Source organism: Podarcis erhardii (assembly GCF_964252035.2).
Source record: "Podarcis erhardii genome assembly, chromosome: 18".
Lineage (NCBI taxonomy): Eukaryota > Metazoa > Chordata > Lepidosauria > Squamata > Lacertidae > Podarcis > Podarcis erhardii.
Window position 1 is genome coordinate 6,187,311 of NC_138516.1, and position 23,181 is coordinate 6,210,491.

Here is a 23,181-nt window from a genome sequence, read left to right on the forward strand (position 1 = left end):
AAGTATTTCAGAGGGAAAGGAGTAGTTATAAAAACATCAAAATGGGGTGTCTGCCCCCCCCCCACAGGATTTTAGAGAATTCCAGCACAAATCTCTGCTGTTCGCTTATTTGATCCATGTCTGAAATTAAAATCAATCCATCAAATATGAGCCGTATTCACTGTTTTCGTCGATTTCAGTCCACAAACGGTGTATAATTGATTAGGTTCTCTCCCTGCATTTATCTGCATAGAAACGAGAGGGGTTGGGATAACGTAAGGGCGCCGTAATTTACACAATCTGCTTTAAAAATTACGTAAGCTACAAAACGTTGGAACAGCAGGCGGCAAGAAGAGTAATGTGAATTTATTTCAGTCACAGACCAGTTCCAGCTCACATGCAATATCAGGGAAATCATACAACATGATAGGGATACATTTGAATCTGCAATTGGGTATAACAGGGACAATACAGATATAGCAGAAGAAGAATAAAGGGGTTTCTGGTGGAAGGTAATAGAATCACTAAGTTGTAGAGGTGGAAGGGGACCCCCAAATGCCATCTAGTCTAACCTCCCCCCCCCCACCAGAGATGCAGGACTCACAGCTAAAGAACCCCTGACAGGCGGTGCAGCTGGTCAAATCCTGGCAGCTGAAATGCTGAATGGCCGCTGTTCTGGTGGCACACCTTACCGTTACTGTTGCACAACTCTCAGCCTGTTAATATTATTATTATTATTATTATTATTATTATTATTATTATTATTATTATTAATACCCTGCCCATCTGGCTGGGTTTCCCCAGCCACTCTGGGCAGCTCCCAACATAATAATAATAATCATAATCATAATCATAATAATGTGACCAAACATTAAAAAGCTTCCCTAAACAGGGCTGCCTTCAGATGTCTTCTACAAGTCAGATAGATGTTTGTTTCCTTGACATCTGATGGGAGGGCGTTCCACAGGGCAGGCGCCACCACCAAGAAGGCCCTCTGCCTGGTTCCCTGTAACTTCACTTCTTGCAGGGAGGGAACTGCCAGACGGCCCTCGGAGCTGGACCTCAGTGTCCGGGCTGAACGATGGGGGTGTAGACGCTCCTTCAGGTATACTGGGCTGAGGCCGTTTAGGGCTTTAAAGGTCAGCACCAACACTTTGAATTGTGCTCGGAAACATACTGGGAGCCAATGTAGGTCTTTTAAGACCGGTGTTATGTGGTTTCGGCAGCCGCCCCCAGTCACCAGTCTAGCTGCCACATTCTGGATTAGTTGTAGTTTCCGGGTCACCTTCAAAGGTAGCCCCATGTAGAGCGCATTGCAGTAGTCCAAGCGAGAGATAACCAGAGCATGCACCACTCTGGAGAGACATTTCTGCAATAATTTATTCTTATTCATGAAAACTCACCAGCAGTTTAGTACGGATTTCTCCCAACCAACACATTTCTGCGGGTACTTTTGGCAGACCGACACATTTTTTGCAAGCAGTTCCCCCCAACGCAATGTACATTTCTTTCTGCCTGTTCTTCCTGCTCCTTTCTCGAATAAGCCACCTTGCCTCACAAAACCGACTTCTTGAGCGGCGTGTTCCCACCGCCACTGCCACCGGCGGCTGCAGTTTTGCAGAACTGGGATATTTTCGGATGAAAGCTTAATTTCGTGTGTGTTTGACAACACATTAAATCTAATGTAGGGCTGTCTGTGTGTGGGAAGCCCGACTCGGATTCCTTATTAGGCGGAATGGATAGGGGTCCCTGAGGAGCCTCCGCTGTGAGGGATCGCTTGCGAAGCGACGGCGTTAAATGACGGTTCGTTAGATGGAAGCTTTGGGAAAACAATATTAACTACAATTTCCATCCCAAACCGTTGTTCTTGGTTGCTGTTGTTTATAACTGGGTGACAGGGCCACATCTAGAATATTGGGTTGTGTCCAGCTAAGTTCTGCGTTTGAGGAGACCCAAGTTATGGGCCCAAGTTAGTCATGCCTATCAGTTGCAATGGGTCTACTCTGAGTAGACCAGGTTCATTCAGCTTTGGTTTTGCAGATTTCACACCTCTCTCTCCTTATCCTCAACATGCATATCATGGCCTGCATTCAGCCAAGCCCTACTCAGAGTAGGCTGGGTGAAACCAATACATCTAAGTTAGCCGTGCCTATCCATTTCAATAGCTCAGTTGGTAGAGCATGAGACTTAATCTCAAGGGTTGTGGGTTCGAGATCCGAGTTGGGCAAAAATAGGGGGTTGGGCTGAATGACCCCTTGTGGCCCCTTCCAACTCGATGATTCTATGATTCAATGAGGCTACTCTGTGTAGGATTTACACTAGAGGCAGCCCCATGCATTTAAAGCCGCCTTCTGGCACTCTAGCTGTTATGTACTGAAGTTCTCACCCTGGGCCAGCAGATAGTTAAGGTCCACATATGCAAATAAGGGATCGAAAGTGACGTTCAGTAATTGGATAGTTACAGAAAGTTGTTGCAGTTACGTTGTAATGGAGCTCTATATAAGCAGGCTGGCTGAACCCTCCAGTTCAGTTCTGTTCTGGCCTGTGAATAAACAAGAGCTGTTTGAAGAATCGCTGTGTCGTCTGATATGTTCACCCACAACCTAACACTAGCAATCATGGATTCCACTGAATAACCCTGAAGAAATGTAGTGTGTTAAAGGTGCAGAGAGTTTTTAGGAGAAACAGATAGCTACAGTTTGTTTGTTTGTTGAATTTATATACCGCCCTATACCCGGAAGTCTTAGGGCGGTTCACAAAAAAAGATCACAATATATAAAATTGAAATAAGAACAATAACCCAATAGCACCCCCCCCCAAAAAAAATAGCAACATTTTTAAAAGGGTACGGGATGTTGATCAGGTCAACCCAAGGCCTAATTAAAAAGGAACTTTTTGCCTGTTGCCTAAAGGTGTATAATGAAGGCTCCAGGCGAACTTCTCTGGGTAGAGCATTCCACAGACAGGGAGCCACTGCAGAGAAGGCCCCGTTCTCTTGTTGCCACCCTCCGCACCTCTCGAGGAAGGAGAACACAAAGGAGGGCTGCAGAAGATGATCTCAGGGTCCGGGTAGGTTCATATGGAAAGAGGCAGTCCTTGAGGTATTGCGGTCCTGAGCAATTTAAAGCTTTATAGGTCAAAACCAGCACTTTGAATCGGGCCCGGAAATTAATTGGTGGCCAGTGCAGTCGGACCAGGACTGCAGCCAATCGGAAGCCACGATTTGGAAGTCGAACGGACTTCCGGAATGGATTCCGTTCGACTTCCAAGGTACGACTGTCATTGCAAAGGGATGTGGAAAAGGAGGAGAGCAGAATCTGCGACTGGGGAAGAGAGAGAGAAGGAGAGAAAACAGGACTGACAGATTCGTTCCTCCTTCCCTCCAGGTCCCCACAACTCTGGAGCCAATACCTGCTGTTTAGTTGTGGCCATTCTGCCATGGTTTGACGCTGCAGACACACATAACTCCACTCTTGCGCATGTGCACGCATGTGCCTCTCAACCCGCCGCGAGTGCGCTGTGCCCAGAGACTCCTTCCCGCGCTGGGTGAAATGAAGTTTCTCCCAGCGGTCCAAGACAGGAATTATTTCTGCCTGGGCCGCTCTTTCGAAAAGCCATTAACGATTTAATTGCAATAATTAAAGGCTGGGTATCTCCTCCCAGGGTGACTCTTCGGAGCTCGTGCCACCTGTGCAGAGTAACAACCTCTCCTCTCGATGGCTCTCCTGGGACCTCCGGCGGCAGTCGGCTTCCCATTTACCTTCAAATCCTTTTTTTTAACTCGCTGTCTGGGATGGCTCAGAAAGGAATGGAACCGGAGCAAGTTATGCCCCTTTTCTCCTCGCCCTGGGATGCAGCTGTCCTTGCCGGCTTGCGAGGACAAACACTTTGGCAAGCTTCCACCACCTCTCAGAGACGTATGTCCCCTCCTTCCTTGCACCTGGAGCCATTGGCGTGCTAGCCATTCCATTTGGCGTTAAAGCCTCCTTATCCATTAGGGCTCTCACAAACACAACTTTCCTGGAAATGATTTTCATCCGTGAAGATGCAGGCAGGTTTCCTGCTTCTTTCCCGAGAGAGAGAACTCTCTCTCTCTCTTTTTGGAAATAATTTTGATTTGATTTTACAAGTGTAGAATTGCAACAATACAAAATGCACCTCCACATTTAGAGATTTCCTTGAATCTCCAGAATTCCCAGTTTCCCCTCCATGGGGCCTATTGTCAACCTATGGTGTTTCCGTGCACTGCTCTGGTTTCGCCAGAAGCGGCTTAGTCCTGCTGGCCACATGACCCGGAAAAACTGTCTGCGGACAAACGCCGGCTCCCTCAGCCAGTAAAGCGAGATGAGTGCCGCAACCCCAGAGTCGTTTGCGACTGGACTTAATTGTCAGGGGTCCCTTTAACTTTACTTTTACAAGTGTTATTAAAGGTAAAGGGTTTAGAGACCCCTGACCATTAGGTCCAGTTGTGGCCGGCTCTGGGGTTGCAGCACTCATCTCGCTTTACTGGCCGAGGGAGCCGGCGTACAGCTTCCGGGTCATGTGGCCAGCAGATGTCAAGGAAAGAAACAATTATCTGACTTTTAGAAGGCAGCCCCGTTTAGGGAAGCTTTTAACGTTTGATGTTTTATCATGTTGGGAGCCACCCAGAGTGGCTGGGGAAACCCAGCCAGATGGGAGGGGTATAAATTATTATTAGTAGTGCTGAAACCCCCACGGTCCCTAGGAGTTGGCTCCTATGTTGCAAGCATCTGGTGCATTGTTTAGTCGTTTAGTCGTGTCCGACTCTTGGTGACCCCCTGGACCAGAGCACGCCAGGCCCTCCTGTCTTCCACTGCCTCCTGCTGTTTGGTCAAACTCATGCTGGTAGCTTCGAGAACACTGTCCAACCAATCTGGTGCATATGTTAGTGAAAATAAGTCGGTTCTTAAGGGAGATGTGCTGTTGTTCCCCACTAGGGACGAATGCATCTGCCCTCTCAAGTTGCTCTCCATTTCTCATTTCCCCAGGCTTCAGTTCCATCGGTTTGCAACGAACGTCCAGATGCTCTCTTGATATTTGCATTTTTGCAATCAATTCCTCCTAATATATTCTACATGTGTGTTTTTTCATGCCTCTGCCCCCTTTTCAATAAAACATGCAGGGGGCATGGGGTTGGTTGTGGAAGGCTGCGTTGCAAAATTTGGAAGTTGCATGGATTTCTCTGCCTGAGAAGAACCAGGGCCGTCTTAAGCATGTTCGGCGCCGGGGTGCAAAGATCCCTCCGGCGTACCCCTGGCAAAAAACAAGGAGTCCCCCCCCCTCCAAAACAAGGAGTCCCCCCCCCCACTTACCCCGCCGGGGGGGGGGATATGTGGGCTTGCTTGGGTGTGGATTTGATATGTAGTTCACTATTGATAGCTCAGTGGATTAAGCCCGAGGCTCTTGATCTCAGGGTTCTGGATTCGAGTCCCACCTTCCGCCAAAGATTCCTTCATTGCAGGGTGTTGGACTTGGTGGGTCTTTACAATTCTATGATTCTATTATTCTTTTTAACCACCATAGTGCACTCAGAGAGAATCGAAAGCTGTCTTTGACATAGACGAGAGGCAAATACATGCCTATGGCTCTGTGTTGACTGGTGAGAAGGGAAGAGACCCGAGGACAAATTCTTTGAAGCAGTCTGCTTAAAATGAACATCTCTCTCCTCTCCTGCCTCCTACCCACCTTTGTCCCTCCCTCCCTCTCCTCCCCTCTTCCCCCTTTCTCTGCCAGAGAACCTTAATGACTCAGAACCCCAGGGAACCTGGACAGCGCACCTGTCTGTTCGTACATCCACCCCGTGCGCAAAAGCTACAGATAATTCTCCCTCGTCTCTCCTCTCCCCCAACAAGTTACGGCAGTAATCCGCCAAGCTGTGTGCTGGCTGGGCCATACTAATGGAGTTTGAGGAATACATTTAATTAAAGAAAGGCTCATGGAGGCTTGCAATGAGAGGGCCTGGCTAGGCATGCTTAAAACCGCAGGTACTCTCTCTGACCTTTCTAGGGAAACAGTTCCTGGGTGATGTGGCCTCTGTGTGTGTGTGAGGGTGGGTGTGGGTGTGTGTGTGTGTGGACTATCTCTGTCTGAGACCATGAGAGGCCACGATGAGGTAGACAGAGAACTGGCACTCATTCGCATGGAGTTATGTGCATTGAACAGAGGAGGCTGCCTGCAAGACCTCTGTATGAGTCCCTAGGTTTTATGGGGTATTTGGCCACTGTGAGAACAGGGTGCTGGACTGATTCAGCAGGCCTGCCTTGTGTTCCTTATCAGTGCTGGATTTAAAGGTCCAGTCGTGGTCGACTCTGGGGTTGCGGCGCTCATCTCGCTTATTGGCCGAGGGAGCCGGCGTACAGCTTCCGGGTCATGTGGCCAGCATGACTAAGCCGCTTCTGGCGAACCAGAGCAGCACACGGAAACACCGTTTCCCTTCCCGCCGCAGCGGTACCTATTTATCTACTTGCACTTTGACGTGCTTTCGAACTGCTAGGTTGGCAGGAGCAGGGACCGAGCAACGGGAGCTCACCGTGTCACGGGGATTCGAACCGCCGACCTTCTGATTGGCAAGCCCTAGGCTCTGTGGTTTAACCCACAGCGCCATATATTCAACACACATAAAAAACCAGCAACTATTGGTTGTTGACAAAGGACAGCTGGGCATAGAAAGGGCCCCATTACCTTCGGTAGCTCAGGGCCTCATCAAACATATATCCGGCCCTGGCAGCCCTCATTCGCATGGAGAATGCAAGACCTCTGCATGAGTCCCTGGGTTCTGTGGGGTATTTGGCGACTGTGAGAATGGGGTGCTAGACTGGTTCGGCAGGCCTGCCTTGTGTTCCTATGATTATTGGGGAAAGCCATGTGCTTCAAATGTATTTTATGAACATGACTTGCCAGTCACCTTATAGCAGGCTTTCTTTCTGCCCCCTGCCCCCCAGCCCCTTGGGAAGAAGAAGCACATGTTGCTGCTAGAATCATCGGGTTGGCAGGGCCCCCTAGAGTCATCTAGTCCAACCCCCTTACTGTGATCGAACCTGCAACCGCCGTGCTCTAACCGACGGAGCTGTCGTTTTTTTAAAAACACGCAGACAAGCAGATGTCTCCCTCTCTAGGGTCCAAATTCGGAAGTGTCTCTAAAATTGTTCCCCCTGCTTCTCTCCCCTTTGATGGCGTGTGGAATTGAGGGGGGGGGCGTGAAGAAACAACAAAGTTCCCGCAGACTTTGGGTGATTCACTTCCCTCTTGTTTTTAATTGGGTGGCTTGAAATAGCAATGTTCTCATCCTCGTGTGATAAATGTCTTAATGTTCATTGTCACCTTTTGGGAGGCAGAGGAGAGAGAGAGAGAGAGAGAGAGAGAGAGAGAGAGAGAGAGAGAGAGAGAGAGACTGTGAACCTTATTCCTAAGTAGGAATACAACAGACAGACAACCCTTCCCTCTGTCCTTTCTTCCAGACCTCCCTGAGGATTCCCCCTTTCCCTGATTCCTTTTGTCTCCCCCTCATATTCTGCCGCAGCTTGAAAGATCTTTATCAGTGCCTCACGTTCCCACAATTATGTTGCCCAGACAGGCTCTTTTTTTTCTTTTTAGGTTTAAAAAAACCCAACAAACCCCTGAAACAGAGCTTGACGGGAAATTTGGCAGCCTAGTGATGTGCAAACTGCGGTCTGGGACGCAGAACCTCTGGTGCACTGGGAGAAGAAATGACTTCTAAAAATGGAGCCTCAAAATATTGATTTGCAGGGGAGGCTGCCCTGCTGCCCCTCTGTATGAGTCTCTGCTAGGTTCCTTGAATTCGCGGGGGGGGGGTGTTGGCCATGGTCCAAATCCCTGGGGGAGGGGGATCCAAAAAGGGGGAGAGAGTGAGCATGCTCAGGGGAGGCGGAATTCTGAGTAATGGAATGGAGTATCCCAGGAGAAGGCAGGGCTGGCTGGGAACATTTGCTGGGGATTTTTCTAAGCTGCCAAGATTATGTGGAGGGTTAAGATTCATTCTTTCTGCAAGGCTTGATCTTCTTGCAGCCCGTGGGACTCTCAAGAGTCTCCTCCAGTACCAGAATTCAAAAGCATCCATTCTTTGGTGATCAGCCTTCTTTATGGTCCAGCTCTCACTTCCATATATCAGTTACAGATAGGTAGCCGTGTAGGTCTGCCATAGTCAAAACAAAAAATTCCTTCCAGTAGCACTTAGTTGGTCTTTAAGGTGCTACTGGAAGAAATTTTTTGTTTTTTCCATACATCACTACTGGGAAAACCAGAGCTTTAACTATACGGACCTTTGTCGGCAAGGTGGTGTCTCTGCATAACCAGCGACATTTTGGAAAATTTTAAAAATCCACAAGGACAGAAATTTTACCATTGGAAAAGAGGACATGTCCTGGGAAAAGAGGACGTATGGCAACTGTACCTACTGCCTGCCAAACTCCTTGAACATATCTATTTACCTAAATCCCATATTGCAGTATTTTCTATTTACTTGTTACCGTTCTATTTACCATTACTCATAGGTCAAAACTTCTTTGAAGTTTTATTTGGTTGTATTGCATTTTTAAATAGACCGAAAACAGTCTCCGTTCTTTCACATCTACCCCGTCTTTCTGATTGCTTCTTTTAGCAGTGAGTTTTGCCCTTTGTGACTAAAAGGTAAAGGTAAAGGGACCCCTGACCATTAGGTCCAGTCATGACCGACTCTGGGGTTGCGGTGCTCATCTTGCTTTATTGGCCGAGGGAGCCGGCGTACAGCTTCCGGGTCATGTGGCCAGCAGGACTGAGCCGCTTCTGGCGAACCAGAGCAGCGCACGGAAACGCCGTTTACCTTCCCGCCGGAGCGGTACCTATTTATCTACTTGCACTTTGACGTGCTTTCGAACTGCTAGGTTGGCAGGAGCAGGGACCGAACAACGGGAGCTCACCCCGTCATTGCGGGGATTCGAACCGCCAACCTTCTGATCGGCAAGCCCTAGACTCTGTGGTTTAACCCACAGCGCCACCCAATTCCCTCCCCTTTCTGAATACTGTACTCCAAATAGCTTGAGTTCCCATTTCTCCTTTTTTGGGATTTCCCCCAATTTTTGTGCCTAATTTTCTGCCACGTCTGGCAGCCCTGGTGGCATAAACAAACACTTTTACCAACTTTCTGGTTTGTTTTTTTGAAGGAAGGCTTCAAACACTGATGTGATCCGCTTGAATCTGGCCTGGAGAAAGATGGGATCAAGCGAGGTCATTTGTGGGAAGCTGAATGCTGGCTGATCCCCTCTGGCTTCCCCCATAGACATTTGTGACTCATCATCTTTGTGGGCTTGTTTGTTTTGAATTCTGTTGTTTTCACTCCTGTTCCTCATTTCCTCCTCCGTCAAATGGGAAGGAGCTGCGGGCGTCTCCACAGAGCCAGATGTTTCGAATGCCCCTGGGACCCCGCTAGGAATTGACATACAAGGGGTGGTCTGTAGCTCTGTGTGGCCCCCATACGTATAAGCTAAACAAGCTATAGCTTAAGGCCCCACTCTCTTGGGGCCCCCCAAAAAATAAAGGGGGGAAAAAACACTGGATGTACATTTCCAAAATATAAGATAAAAAACAAATAACATAAAACCTACATACAGAAACAGTTTTGTCATAGAATCATAGAACCATAGAATCCTAGAGTTGGAAGAGACCACAAGGGCCATCGAGTCCAACCCCCTGCCAAGCAGGAAACACCATCCGAGCACTCCTGACATATGGTTGTCAAGCCTCTGCTTAAAGACCCCCAAAGAAGGAGACTCCACCACACTCCTTGGCAGCAAATTCCACTGTCAAACAGCTCTTACTGTCAGGAAGTTCTTCCTAATGTTTAGGTGGAATCTTTTTTCTTGTAGTTTGGAACCATTGCTCCGTGTCCGCTTCTCTGGAGCAGCAGAAAACAACCTTTCTCCCTCCTCTATGTGACATCCTTTTATATATTTGAACATGGCTATCATATCACACCTTAACCTCCTCTTCTCCAGGCTAAACATGCCCAGCTCCCTTAGCCATTCCTCATAAGGCATCGTTTCCAGGCCTTTGTGTTGTGTAGGCTCCTATGATGTAAGTCATGGGCCCCGCCTGCTAGCCTGCTCCCTAAAATATCACTGGTTTGCTCCTTTCTATGTACCATGGTACCTTGGTTCTCAAACTTAATCCGTTCCAAAACCAAAGTGTTCCAAAACCAAAGCATGTTTTCCCATAGAAAGTAATGCAAAACAGATTAATCCGTTCCAGGCTTTAAAAAGCAACCCCTAAAACAGCAATTGAACATGAATTTTACTGTCTAACATGACCATTGATTCATAAAATGAAAGCAATAATCAATGCACTGTACCATTAAAAAAACAACAACAGTATTGTAGATGATAAAAATTATAATTAATTTTTTTCCTTACCTGCACTGATAATAGTCATTGTTTGGATGGGGAGCTTTTATCCATTTCTGCAGTCACACAATCAATCAATCAGTAGCTGAACTGGGATCCACACAGTTAGAAAAACAAATTTACTGGAAAAGTCTCAAAACAAAAAACATAAATAAATAGCAAAAATAAAAGCACCAAATATAAGCTCCAAATATGTTCTCAGAACATGTATTTCAGTCCAACAATTACTTTGATAAAATACATATTTTGTTATGTACAAATAACTTTAGATACCTGTTGTTGTTGTTGTTTAGTCATTTAGTCGTGTCCGCCTCTTCGTGACCCCCTGGACCAGAGCACGCCAGGCACTCCTGTCTTCCACTGCCTCCCGCAGTTTGGTCAAACTCATGCTGGTAGCTTCAAGAACACTGTCCAACCATCTCATCCTCTGTCGTCCCCTTCTCCTTGCGCCCTCCATCTTTCCCAACATCAGGGTCTTTTCCAGGGAGTCTTCTCTTCTCATGAGGTGGCCAAAGTCTTGGAGCCTCAGCTTCAGGATCTGTCCTTCCAGTGAGCACTCAGGGCTGATTTCCTTCCTATTAATGTTGTTGTTGCTGCTGTTGTTATATCCATGTGACTGACAGGCACCCTGGACTTAGAAGTCATTTTGAAAGGAGACCACTGGGGGTTGAGCAAGCATCGACAGGTGCTCGACCCAACCATTCATTTCCGGATGTGTTGAGCATGTGCCACCTGTGATTTGGGGATTGCACACTGATGGCCTGTGTGGGCGAGGAGTGTTCTTCCATTCCGCGTCTCCGAAAGGTCACTGCTGCAGCTGACTGGATATTTTCCTCTACTGGTCAAGCTGTCGTTGCCAAGGGTTATAAATCTGGAAGCCACACCTTGGGATCCTTACTCCAAGCAAAGCCAGGGTTTGGGGGGGTTGCCAAAAATGCAAGGAGTACAGCCTTCAGACTGGGTGCTGTTACCAGAAAACAGGGTGGGTGCCTTTAACAGCCTGCTACTCCCAAGGATGAGGGACGCGGATGGCGCTGTGGGTTAAACCACAGAGCCTCGGACTTGCCGATCGGAAGGTCGGTGGTTCAAATCCCCGTGAAGGGGTGAGCTCCCGTTGCTCGGTCCCTGCTCCTGCCCACCTAGCAGTTCGAAAGCACGTCAAAGTGCAAGTAGATAAATAGGTACCACTCCAGCGGGAAGGTAAACGGTGTTTCCGTGTGCTGCTCTGGTTCGCCAGAAGTGGCTTAGTCATACTGGCCCCATGACCCGGAAGCTGTACACCGGCTCCCTCGGCAAGTAAAGCGAGATGAGCGCCGCAACCCCAGAGTCGCCCACGACTGGACCTAATGGTCAGGGGTCCTTTTCCTCCCAAGGATAGAGTTGCCATACAGTGGTACCTCAGGTTAAGTACTTAATTCGTTCCGGAGGTCCGTACTTAACCTGAAACTGTTCTTAACCTGAAGCACCACTTTAGCTAATGGGGCCTCCTGCTGCCGCCACACAATTTCTGTTCCCATCCTGAAGCAAAGTTCTTAACCTGAAGCACTATTTCTGGGTTAGCGGAGTCTGTAACCTGAAGCGTATGTAACCTGAGGTACCACTGTATTTCAAAAAGTGAATATCAGGACTTTGCTTTTTGGGGGAGTCGGACATGACTGAATGACTAAACAACAACAACAACAGATAATAGTCCCAAAGTGCATGATAGTTTAAGGGTGGGGGAGACAACCTACAATTCTGAATTGGGCCGGATCTGCATAACCAAAGGGAGTTGGAAACAAATAAGCTCTGTTGTCTGGTTAAAGTTGGCAAAGCAACGAGGATCAAGACAACGATCTCTGGGTAATTAACATGCAGATGAAATGCCTTGGGTGTCATTTACATGGGTGTAGGAGGGGGGGGGATTAAATGTTGCAAATGAATGGCTCCGCCGTTGTTGTTTTTTTACAAAATACAAGGTTTGCCTCCTATGATTCTCAATTCCTCTTCTTTCTGAAACCTGCAAACTAGGGGTCTCACCCCAGCCTGGCTTTTTAAAACAATCTTGTACGGCTTTGACAGTAACCTAGAGGTTGTAGTTTGCTGAGGGTGCTGGGAATTGTAGTCCTTGGCAAACTATAAATCCCAGGATTCTTTGGGAGGGAAACCATGGCTGGTAAAAGTGGCATGAGTTCTTTGAATCCATGGAGTGAATGTCGCTTCTGAATGCTTCATAGCCTGCACATAGTTAATGGTAAAGGGACCCCTGACCATTAGGTCCAGTCGTGACCGACTCTGGGGTTGCGGCGCTCATCTCGCTTTACTGGCTGAGGGAGCCGGTGTACAGCTTCCAGGTCATGTGGCCAGCATGACTAAGCCGCTTCTGGCGAACCAGAGCAGGGCACGGAAACGTCATTTACCTTCCCGCCAGAGTGGTACCTATTTATCTACTTGCACTTGGACTTGCTTTTGAACTGCTAGGTTGGCAGGAGCAGGGCCCGAGCAACAGGAGCTCACTCCGTCATGGGGATTCGAACCGCTGACCTTCCTATCGGCAAGCCCTAGGCTCTGTGGTTTAACCCACAGCGCCACCTGCGTCCCCTAGCCTGCACATAGCGAAGTGCAAAATTAATGCTTTTTTTCTTTTTTAATGCATCAAGAGACTGGCGTGTGTGTGTGTGTGTGTGGTGTCACGGATGTGCTTGGAAAAGTTTTGATAAAATATTAAGTGCCTCCCCCAACCCACCTGCCCCTAAATGGGGGTTGGGGAACCCTCAAGGGTCCCAACGGAAAGGCCGGGACTTAAAAGAGAGCTAAGGGCTATTCCTATACATTTGGTCTTGCAATGGAATGCAATAAAATAAAATAAAATTGCGTTGTCTCATGCTCGTTCTCTCTCTCTCATACACACACACCATCCTCATCTTTCTCACATTCTCACATGTTTGGTGCATAAACACTCATGCCATTATCACCTGCCAGCTGAAGGTGAGAATGAGGATTGAAAACACCTCTGCTCAGAAGGGGTGTGTGAAGGACTATTGTGCTTTTGTGTGTGAGAGAGATAGAGAGATAGAGAGATGATAGATAGATAGAATGTTTCAGAATGGACCACTTTGGTGAACAGCCTAGTCATCAAAACCGCAGCTCACATGGCTCCAATATATGCACATATACCTATTAAGGGTTGGGACGCGGGTGGCGCTGTGGGTTAAACCACAGAGCCTAGGGCTTCTGACCGTTGTCCGGACGGCTCATCCTGGGTCGATTGAGGATATCTCAGCCCAGCTCAGCTGAAGTCCAGTCCTGCCCAAAGCAGACTGGATTCGGGCTTCGACTGAATCTGGTGCACCGCCTTAGAATGTGCCGTGTTCATTAAAATATTTATAAACCACACTTCCTCAGCAAATATTACAAGGTGTTGTGCGGCATAAATACACAACCCAACAAGAACAACATTGGTAAAGACATCAACGGTGTCTGTGGGGGGCGAAAAACAAAACCCATGTTGCCAACACCTGTCTGAACAGTTCTGTTTTCCAAAGACAGTTTGAAAGAGCACAGAGAAGACCTCTCTTGGTGAATATACTCAGTCACAAAGTGATTTCATGCTCTTTATTCAGCTCATAGTGGTGAGGAGGAATGAATGAAAGTCCCCTCCAAGTATCTGCTTTATATACATTATTTACACAATGGGCTGCACATGATTGGCTAATTCCGGAATTCTACTGTAAGCCAAACAGGTTGTGGATTCACTTCTATCTGGAGCATGATTGGGTGGTTCCTGCCAACCAATCATACTGCTGCATTGTTCTAGGACCAATCAGACTGCTGCATTCTGAATCCTATTGTTCTAGGACCAATCAGACTGCTGCCTTTTGGATCCTATTGTTCTAGGACCAATCAGACTGCTGCAGTTTGGATCCTATTCGACTCAGTACATAACACCTGGCTAAGAAATTGACAGGCTGGGCGTTATGTACTGAGTTGAATAGGATCCAAAATGCAGCAGTCTGATTGGTCCTAGAACAATAGGATTCAGAATGCAGCAGTCTGATTGATCCTAGAACAATGCAGCAGTATGATTGGTCTGCAGGAGCCACCCAATCCGGCTCCAGGTGGAAGTGAATCTACAACCTGATTGGCTTACAGGAGAATTCTAGAATTAGCCTATCACGTGCAGCCCATTGTGTAAATAATGTATATAAAGCAGATACTTTGAGGGGACTCACATTCCTCCTCACCACTATGAGCTGAATAAAGAGCATGAAATCCACTCTTGACTCTATTTCACGGGGTCTCCTACTTAAGCCCCTTTCCGCTGTAAAAGCTGAGCAAACTTAAAGGGCAAAGTGACCCGTGGTGATGATGATATTTATTTAAACCCCAATTTCCCCCTGACAGGCATTCAAGGCGGCTTACAGATCAAAACAACAATCAACTAAAAACATAGGGAAAGAAACAATCAAAACACGGATGGAATTTTATATTATATTATGTATATATAGTACACACACAAACACACCTCTCATAGAAATAATTACAATAAAAACAAGAACACCTCTGCCTTGTCTGGATTAATGACTCAGCTACACAGCTGCAAATATAATGTTTTAAGTGTGTTTTTAAGCGCATTATACAAAGGGGACACTAGATGGTGATGGTGAGCAGACGGCAAATTCAATAAATTCAAATTTTTTTTAATGGTGAACCTACTTCCTAATGGGAAATGAAACACAGCTGCCCTATGAAATTTGCACTTCCCCGCCCTTTGAAATCCACACAGATTTTGTAGTGCTGTTCTCCAGCCAAGTAATATGTACCGAAATGCAAAGACTGGGGGGTGGTGGAAAGGTGAATTGAAATGCGTGCATCAGGGGAAAGTGTTCGTGGAACTGCGTCTGTAGTGAAAACCACGTGCAAAAGTGCATCGTATTAGGGGAAATAGCTTCGCAAAAGGGTGTTCTCTACAAATGAAAGAGAACTAAACTTTGGAGGGGGGAATAAGAAACTAAAAGAAACATTCCCGAAAAAGTATACATTCCCAAAAAAACCGGAGGCTTTTTTATTAGGGATAATAGGGGAGGAAGTAAAAAAGGAGGATCATAAATTATTCCAATATGCTACAGCAGCAGCTAGGATCCTCGTGGCTCAAATGTGGAAATTACTCACAACAGTAACGGAATGGCAGGCCAAATTTTTTGAGTATACAGAATTAGCTAAAACGACTTATAAAATTCGAGACCAAAAAGGGACAAAGTTTGAAGAAGAGTGGGGTAAATTTGTTGCATACATAAGAATTAACTGTAGAAGTTTAAAAACTGTAGCAGGGTGAACATAAATCCTGTGAAGTGTATAGAAGGTGAATAAGAACCTGCAAGAGAAGATATATATTAAGAAAACTGAAGCAGGGAAGGAAGGAAGTCTGGGCGTGAATATACGCAGAGTAAATAAGATAACATAAAATGATGACTGTAAAAAACTGGTTTATTTTTGTTTGTGAAAAACTCAATAAAAAGCGTTTTTTTTAAAAAAAAGAAAAGAAACTAAAAGAAACCAAAGCTGATGGATTCGCTACCTCCTTAAGTGTTAAATGCTTCTTAAATTGAGCTGTGATTCCTGCAGGGCCTTTGGGGTCCACCATTCTTTGATTCTAAAAATGCTTTACTTGTGGGGAGTACCAACTGGCCTCCCTTGGAACATGGGAGCATCAGTTTTGTGGGGCTGAAACACGAAACTGGCAATGTGGGCAGGCGGGGAGGTCCTGTCATTTGGGATTATCTGGTCAGTGAAAGATCAGGAGGAGGGAATCAAAAGAGCTTCTTGTCTTATGACACAGACAGCTGACCAACCGGTTGGCTCTCAACAACTGGCGAGTGCATCTGTCTGTCAGAAACCGATGTGCAAATGTTCTCCCTAATCTTCTTTTTCACAGGCGAGCTAACCCCCCCCCCCGCCCCATCACACCTTGTCATTCTACAAAACAGGTGCTGCAGCTTGAAACCAAACTATTCAGAACTTGCTTCCCCTGGGGATTCCTTTTCCTTTCGTTTCTAGCAGAGACATTTGGGTGGGGGGAGGAAGCACCAAAGCAACCCCAGAGTCGGCCGTGACTGGACCTAATGGTCAGGGGTCCCTTTACCTTTACCTGAGCTGGTTTGGGGAGCATTCGTGCAAGATCCAGAGGTGTGAGGGAAATTTCTGGAGGATGGGAGAACAATGCACCCCTTTTCCCACCTGTGGGCTACCTTCTTCCTCCTTTCCTTGGACCTGCCATCCCTCTGGTCCTCTGATTCTGCCCCCCTGCCTCCCATGCATTTTATCGGGGCTCAATGCACCACAGGTTGTTATTGACGTGGACCACAACACACACGGCTAATGGCTTAACATTATTCTGTCATCTTGAACCCCTGCAGGTGTGAGGCGTGCTCCGAGAGGAGACGATGAGGCCCGCCTGTCTGCCGCTCGTCCTACTTTTCCTACTGGAGGGGGAAACTCACGCACTCTTCCCCGAAGAGCCCGGTCCCATCAGTGTGGCCCTTCATGACTGTAAGTGAGGCTGGGACAGGATGTGGCCGAAGGAGGATGGAGCCGGGCTGGTGCTACTTAAAAAGGGGGGGTAGCCTAATTCCCTCTGCCACCCCCCCAAAAATATTTTTCATTCTCGCCAAGAGTTAGGGAATCTGTGGGGCCATCAAAGAAGTCATGGAAGTCCAGCTCCCATCCCATAATGGTCAGCGGTCGAAGCCAAAGGGACTTTCTTGCTCCACAAACACTGTGTGCAGTTTTATTTCTCGCCTAAACACCACCCATCTGGCCGGGCCTCCCCAGTCACTCTGGGCAGCTCCCAACAGAAGATTAAAAAACACGATAAAAGATCAAGCATTAAAAACTTCCCTAAACAAGGCTGCCTTCAGATGTCTTCTAAAAGTCAGACAGTTGTTTATTTCCTTGACATCTGGTGGGAGGGCGTTCCACAGGGCGGGTGCCACTACCGAAAAGGCCCTCTGCCTGGTTCCCTGTAACCTCACTTCTCTCAGAGAGGGAACTGCCAGAAGGCCCTCGGCGCTGGACCTCAGGGTCCGGGCTGGACGATGGAGATGCTCTTTCAGGTATACAGGGCCGAGGCCATTTAGGGCTTTAAAGCTCAGCACCAATGCTTTGACTTGTGCTCCGAAAAGTCCTGGGAGCCAATGTAGCTCTTTCAGGACCAGTGTTATGTGGTCCTGACGGCCGCCCCAGTCCCCAGTCTAGCTGCCGCATTCTGGATTAATTGTAGTTTCCAAGCTGCCTTCAAAGGTAGCCCCACGTAGAGCGCATTGCAGTAGTCCAAGCGGCAGATAACCAAAGCCTGCACCACTTTGGCCAGACAGTCTAGTGTTATGAGGGAGGGAGAAATTCTTTCCTCTTTCCACTTTCTACATGCCCGGCATAATTTTGTAAACTTACTCAACTTTTCACTGAACAAAAAACTCCCCAATTCTGCACCCTTTCTCCCTGGAGGAGTTGCCCCACCCCCGTGATAATTAAGCTGGCCTTTTTCTGAAACCCTTTTCAATGCTTCGGTGTCCTTTTTTGAGGTCAGGCGGTCAGAATTGCACATAGCACTCCACATGCGGTCCGTCTGTCATTTATGCTTGACCTGACATTCCTTGCATTCTACGGGGTTGGACTAGATGAGTCTGAGATGTCCCTTGCAACTCTAAGATTCCTTTCCATTCTATTCAATTTGCATCATGGATGAGAAATGGGGCCTCCTTTGTGTCGGTGAAGGTGCCTGTTCTGAAAGGCACTTTTTAAAATTATGCCGACAGCTTTTGTTTTTATGAGGTAGACAGTGGGTTTCATTCAATGTGAGGCCTTCTCAGAGATCTATTAATTCCAATGGGTCTATTCCAGCCGTAGGCCAACTCAGCCCTCCAGCTGTTTTGGGACTACAACTCCCATCATCCCTAGCTAACAGGACCAGTGGTCAGGGATGATGGGAGTTGTAGTCCCAAAACATCTGGAGGGCCGAGTTTGCCTATACCTGGTCTCTCCTGGTCTGCCCTGCAAAGGACCTTAAGGTCCATGAATAACCATAGTTTAGAGGTCCCGGGCCCTAAGGAAGTCAGACTATCCTCCAACAGGGCCAGGGCCTTCTCAGTGATGGCTCCGATCTGGTGGAATGCTCTGTCCCATGAGACCAGGGCCCTGCAGGATTTAACCTCTTTCCGTCAGGCCTGTAAGACAGAGCTATTCCGCCTGGCCTTTTAATTGGAATTCAGCCTGATCTTCTATTTCCCTTCTCTTCCCTCCCCCTCCCCCTTTTATGAAGATCACCCGCTCTGAGACCCCACAGCTAATTCTCCCCTGGCCTCCTCGCTGGCCCAAGTAGGACCAATTCAGCCAGCTAGCCCTGGGGATTATCTAATGGATTTTTGAATTTTGTTGTTATTAATGTTTTTATACTGTATTTTATGCTCCTTTTATAATTAAGTGTTTTAAATTTGTTGTTAGCCACCCTGAGCCCTGTTTTTGAACCAGGAAGGGTGGGGTAAAAATAAAAAAATGTTGTTGTTGTTGTTGTTGTTGTTGTTGTTGTTGTTGTTGTTGTTGTTGTTATTAATCTACTGACCCTGGTTTCTAGTACAGTGGTGCCCCGCAAGACGAAAAACCCGCTAGATGAAAGGGTTTTCCGTTTTGGAGGCGCTTCGCAAAACGAATTTCCCTATCGTCTTGCTTTGCAAGACGAAATGTCTTGCGAGTTCCTGCGGGTTTTCCCCCCTCCCCCCCCCTTTTCCTAAGCCGCTAAGCCGCTTATCAGCTGATCCGCTAAAAGCCGCTAAACCGCTAATAGCGCTAATCCGCTAAGCTGTCAATGGGCTTGCTTCGCAAGACGAAAAAACCGCTATACGAAGAGCCTCACGGAACGGATTAATTTCGTCTTGCGAGGCACCACTGTATCTGTATACATTACTAGGAGGGATCTGCACCATACATTTAACGCACATGACTTTCTCCCATGGAATCCTGGGAACTGTCGTATGTTAAGGTTGGCGACTACTCTGTGAGGGTGCACGCTACAGCTCCCAGAATCCTTTGAGGGAAGCCACATGCACTGAATGTGCTTCGGCTGCATGGTGTGACTGTGGACCTGGTTTCCACTGGAAGAGTGATCTTTAAATGCACTAACACATAAACGTAAATAAACTTCTCCAACTTCCCGTTGACCTGCTCTCGCTTTCCCCCAGATGTGAAGCATTACCCGGTCTTCGTGGGCAACGGGATGGGCCGGTTTTCCAGCCAAGATGGCGGCGCAGAGCGCCTCAGGATCCAACGAATGTTGACGTTCAACAGGACTTTGTACATAGGAGACAGGTAACCCCATACCACCCAGCCATATTGGCATGTTAAGATGTTCCTGGCGCCCCTATAGCATTCCGAAGCTCAGTGCATGATTTAGAAACGGGGACCGTGGTTATTCGGCGAAGGCAAGAGGGACTTATTCCCTTCTAAAAACTGAGAGCTGCAATATGAATTGCCTGTGGTGGACGCGGGTGGCGCTGTGGGTTAAACCCCAGAGCCTAGGACTTGCCAATCAGAAGGTCGGCGGTTCGAATCCCCGTGACGGGGTGAGCTCCCATTGCTCGGTCCCTGCTCCTGCCAACCTAGCAGTTTGAAAGCACGTCAAAGTACAAGTAGATAAATAGGTACAAGTAGATAAATAGGTACCACTCCAGCGGGAAGGTAAACTGTGTTTCCATGTGCTGCTCTGGTTCGCCAGAAGCGGCTTAGTCATGCTGGCCACATGACCCGGAAGCTGTACGCCGGCTCCCTTGGCTAATAAAGCGAGATGAGCGCTGCAACCCCAGAGTCAGCCATGACTGGACCTAATGCTCAGAGGTCCCTTTACCTTTACCTAATAATCATAAATAAATAAGAATAAAAATGTGCACCCCACCACCGAGACCGTTCCATTGTAACTATCCAACCTGGAATAATACCCTCCTAGCGTCCCAATTTTCCAGGGACAGTCCCGGAATTACGAAAGCCATCCCAGCTTCCTGTCTGATCCCAGAAGGTCCCTATTTGCTGGCCCGTCCATGAGAAGGGAAAGGCACTCTGCGCATGTTCAAATGCACTCTCTCCTCAGTGACCCCGCAATGTGAGGCTCCTGTGCCTTTAAGAGTAGCATCGAATATTTGTTGGAGGAGCCAAAGGGGGGGGTGGAAGCGGAGACATAATACAAAGGGGGTGCAGAGTTGCCTAGCTTGCGGACTGCTGCATCTCCATAGCAACCTGAAATCCACAGGAAGAGCACAGCAGAAAATGCAGGATAAATTAAGAATGGCGAGGCCGGGTTAAGGCACTCTGCCTGGTAGATTTCGGCGTGCTCTGCAAACTGCTGCCTTGCCTAATTTCAGAGTTGCGCGGCCTTCCCAGAATGAGGTCTAGAGCCTTGTCGCGAGGTATATAGCGAAGCCGCGGTTTCTGCCCTGCGCTGCCCTGCGCTCACCGCAAACTGCGCTGTTTCCGTCGCACTGCATTCCGGCTTCTGCTGAAACCTTCGCTATCTTCACCTTGTGACGCTCACAGTGGCCAAAACTAAAGCAATGAATAGGGCTGGGCATCAGATTTGGGCAAGGCCTATTCAGAGCAACTCAGGAGTCAGATGAGTCAGGTTCAGACAGCAGTAGATTGCCCAAAGATGCAAAATCTCAAAGAAGAAGAAGAAGAAGAAGAAGAAGAAGAAGAAGAAGAAGAAGAAGAAGAGCTATTTTTAATAAAATTCGTCAAAATCTACATTAACGACATGGGCTGAATACCAGCTGAATACCAGCTAAGTCAGGTAGTTGTTTATTTCGTTGACATCTGACAGGAGGGCATTCCACAGGGCGGGCGCCACCACCGAGAAGGCCCTCTGCCTGGTTCCCTTGTAATCTCACTTCTCACAGTGAGGAAATCTCCAGAAGGCCCTCAGAGCTGGACCTCAGTGTCCGGGCTGAACGATGGAGGTGGAGACGCTCCTTCAGGTCTGCTGGGCCGAGGCCGTTTCGGGCTTTAAAGGTCAACACCAACACTTTGACTTGTGCTCAGAAACGTACTGGGAGCCAATGTAGGTCTTTCAAGACCGGTGCTATATGGTCTCGGCGGCCGCTCCCAGTCACCAGTCTAGCTGCCGCATTCTGTATTAGTTGTGCTTTCCGTTGGGTGGGCTGGCTCTTGAAAGCTCATCATGCATAGCTGTTTTAGATGCTTTGGGGTGGTGTCCACACCCCCACCCCAATAAAGCGCTAAATAACCTCCTGACATGTGCAAGGATTTCCCCTCAGTGCGCTGCCTTCTTCCCTCCTTCCGCACCTCACCCCGGAGCCTTGCACATCATAAATCCCGTTCTGGGTATATAATTTTTATCTATTTGCGTTTTTAATGGGACTTTTAAAGTCTGGGCTGCGCAGATGGGGTTGGTGGGGTAATGAAGCGCGACTCTGCCGTTTGTAAACAGAGCGCCTGGGTGCGCCGCTGAGGCCGGGAGACCTGTCACTCACAGGTGGCGGCGATGCGCCTTTCGGGTTGCGAGCAGGAAACCGCGGAGCCCTGGTACGTAGTTGGTTCTGGCATCCAAACTTGCTTACCCTTCAGAGCGGCGGCACAGGGCGGCTTAGGTGAATGCTAGGGCGCTCCATCACTGATGGAAGTCGTGGTCTAAGTAGAAGTTCAATTTGGCTCACGTTTAAAGGAGAACCCACCGGATTTGCATTTTCTGAAACAATGCATGCATTTGCGTGTCGAGGTCCCCAGGTCCACCCCAATAACTCACACATCACACAGAATTTTTTGTTTAAGATTTTTGGCAATAATTTTGGCCACAACTTTATTAAAATACAAATTTGTGAGTGGTTGCTTAGGCATTGGTTGCAACTATCTGCCCCCACCATGGGGGACGGACTGACATTCCGCACGATGCGAAAGTCAGAATGGGGGAATACACTTGGGGGTAGCGACGGAGCAGGGAACCTGCCCTCACCCCAAATGCAACCAGGAGCTCATTGCTATGGCCCGAGCCCCCTTGACAGGGTGGACAAGCAATAGTTAGCCCCCGATTCCTTTAACGGAATCCCTTGCAGCAGTAGCATTAGAGGGGCAGGCACAGCCAATCCATGCCCCTCAACCAACCAAACCATAAACCAATGCCTAACCGCAACCTTACAAGTTGTGACGATTTGCTACGCAGTAGGCAAAAACCAAATGGCCCCAGCCAATCAGCCAAATGGACAAAATTCCTACCAGGCCCCCGCTCCAAAGCAGATGACCCCATGACAGGCATAGCAAGGTAAAAGCGAACAACCCTATTCTAGGGAGGGAGGGACGGGCAATCCAAGGCACGGGCGAAAAGAGGAAGCCCTAGCCTCGTGCAAGGAGTTTTACTATTTCTGGCTGTCAATCAATAAATGGCAACATTAACTTCTTCCCAACAACAAGGGAAGCCCCAATCGCATCAGTGGCCAACGATCAGTTAGCCCGCCCCCAACTTTGGAGTGTCCTGGCGGCCCCCACCGCAACACGTGATATCCATGAAGGAGAACACGCTTTATCTGAACGTTGAAATGCAATTCTCCCCACCAAGTGCAGTGGTACCTGAGGTTACATACGCTTCAGGTTACAGACGCCTCAGGTTACAGACTCCGCTAACCCAGAAATAGTACCTTGGGTTAAGAACCTTGCTTCAGGATGAGAACAGAAATTGGGAGGCCCCATTAGCTAAAGTGGTGTTTCAGGTTAAGAACAGTTTCAGGTTAAGTACGGACGTCCAGAAGGAATTAAG

General features: G+C 48.0%; 1 protein-coding gene across 3 annotated transcripts in view; it reads left to right on the forward strand.

Moving 5' to 3' along the window:
* The window catches only part of SEMA6B (semaphorin 6B), a 164,273-nt gene that overhangs the window by 93,029 nt on the left and 48,063 nt on the right, over nt 1-23,181 (forward strand). For 2 of the 3 annotated variants that reach the window (XM_081846103.1, XM_081846104.1), the window contains exons 2-3: nt 16,790-16,922; nt 19,607-19,733. In XM_081846103.1, the coding sequence (XP_081702229.1) occupies nt 16,817-16,922; nt 19,607-19,733 (233 nt within the window). In that variant the 5' untranslated portion in view covers nt 16,790-16,816. Of the gene's footprint in view, nt 1-16,789; nt 16,923-19,606; nt 19,734-23,181 lie in introns of those variants that run through there. The other variant, XM_081846105.1, reaches the window with a different exon arrangement.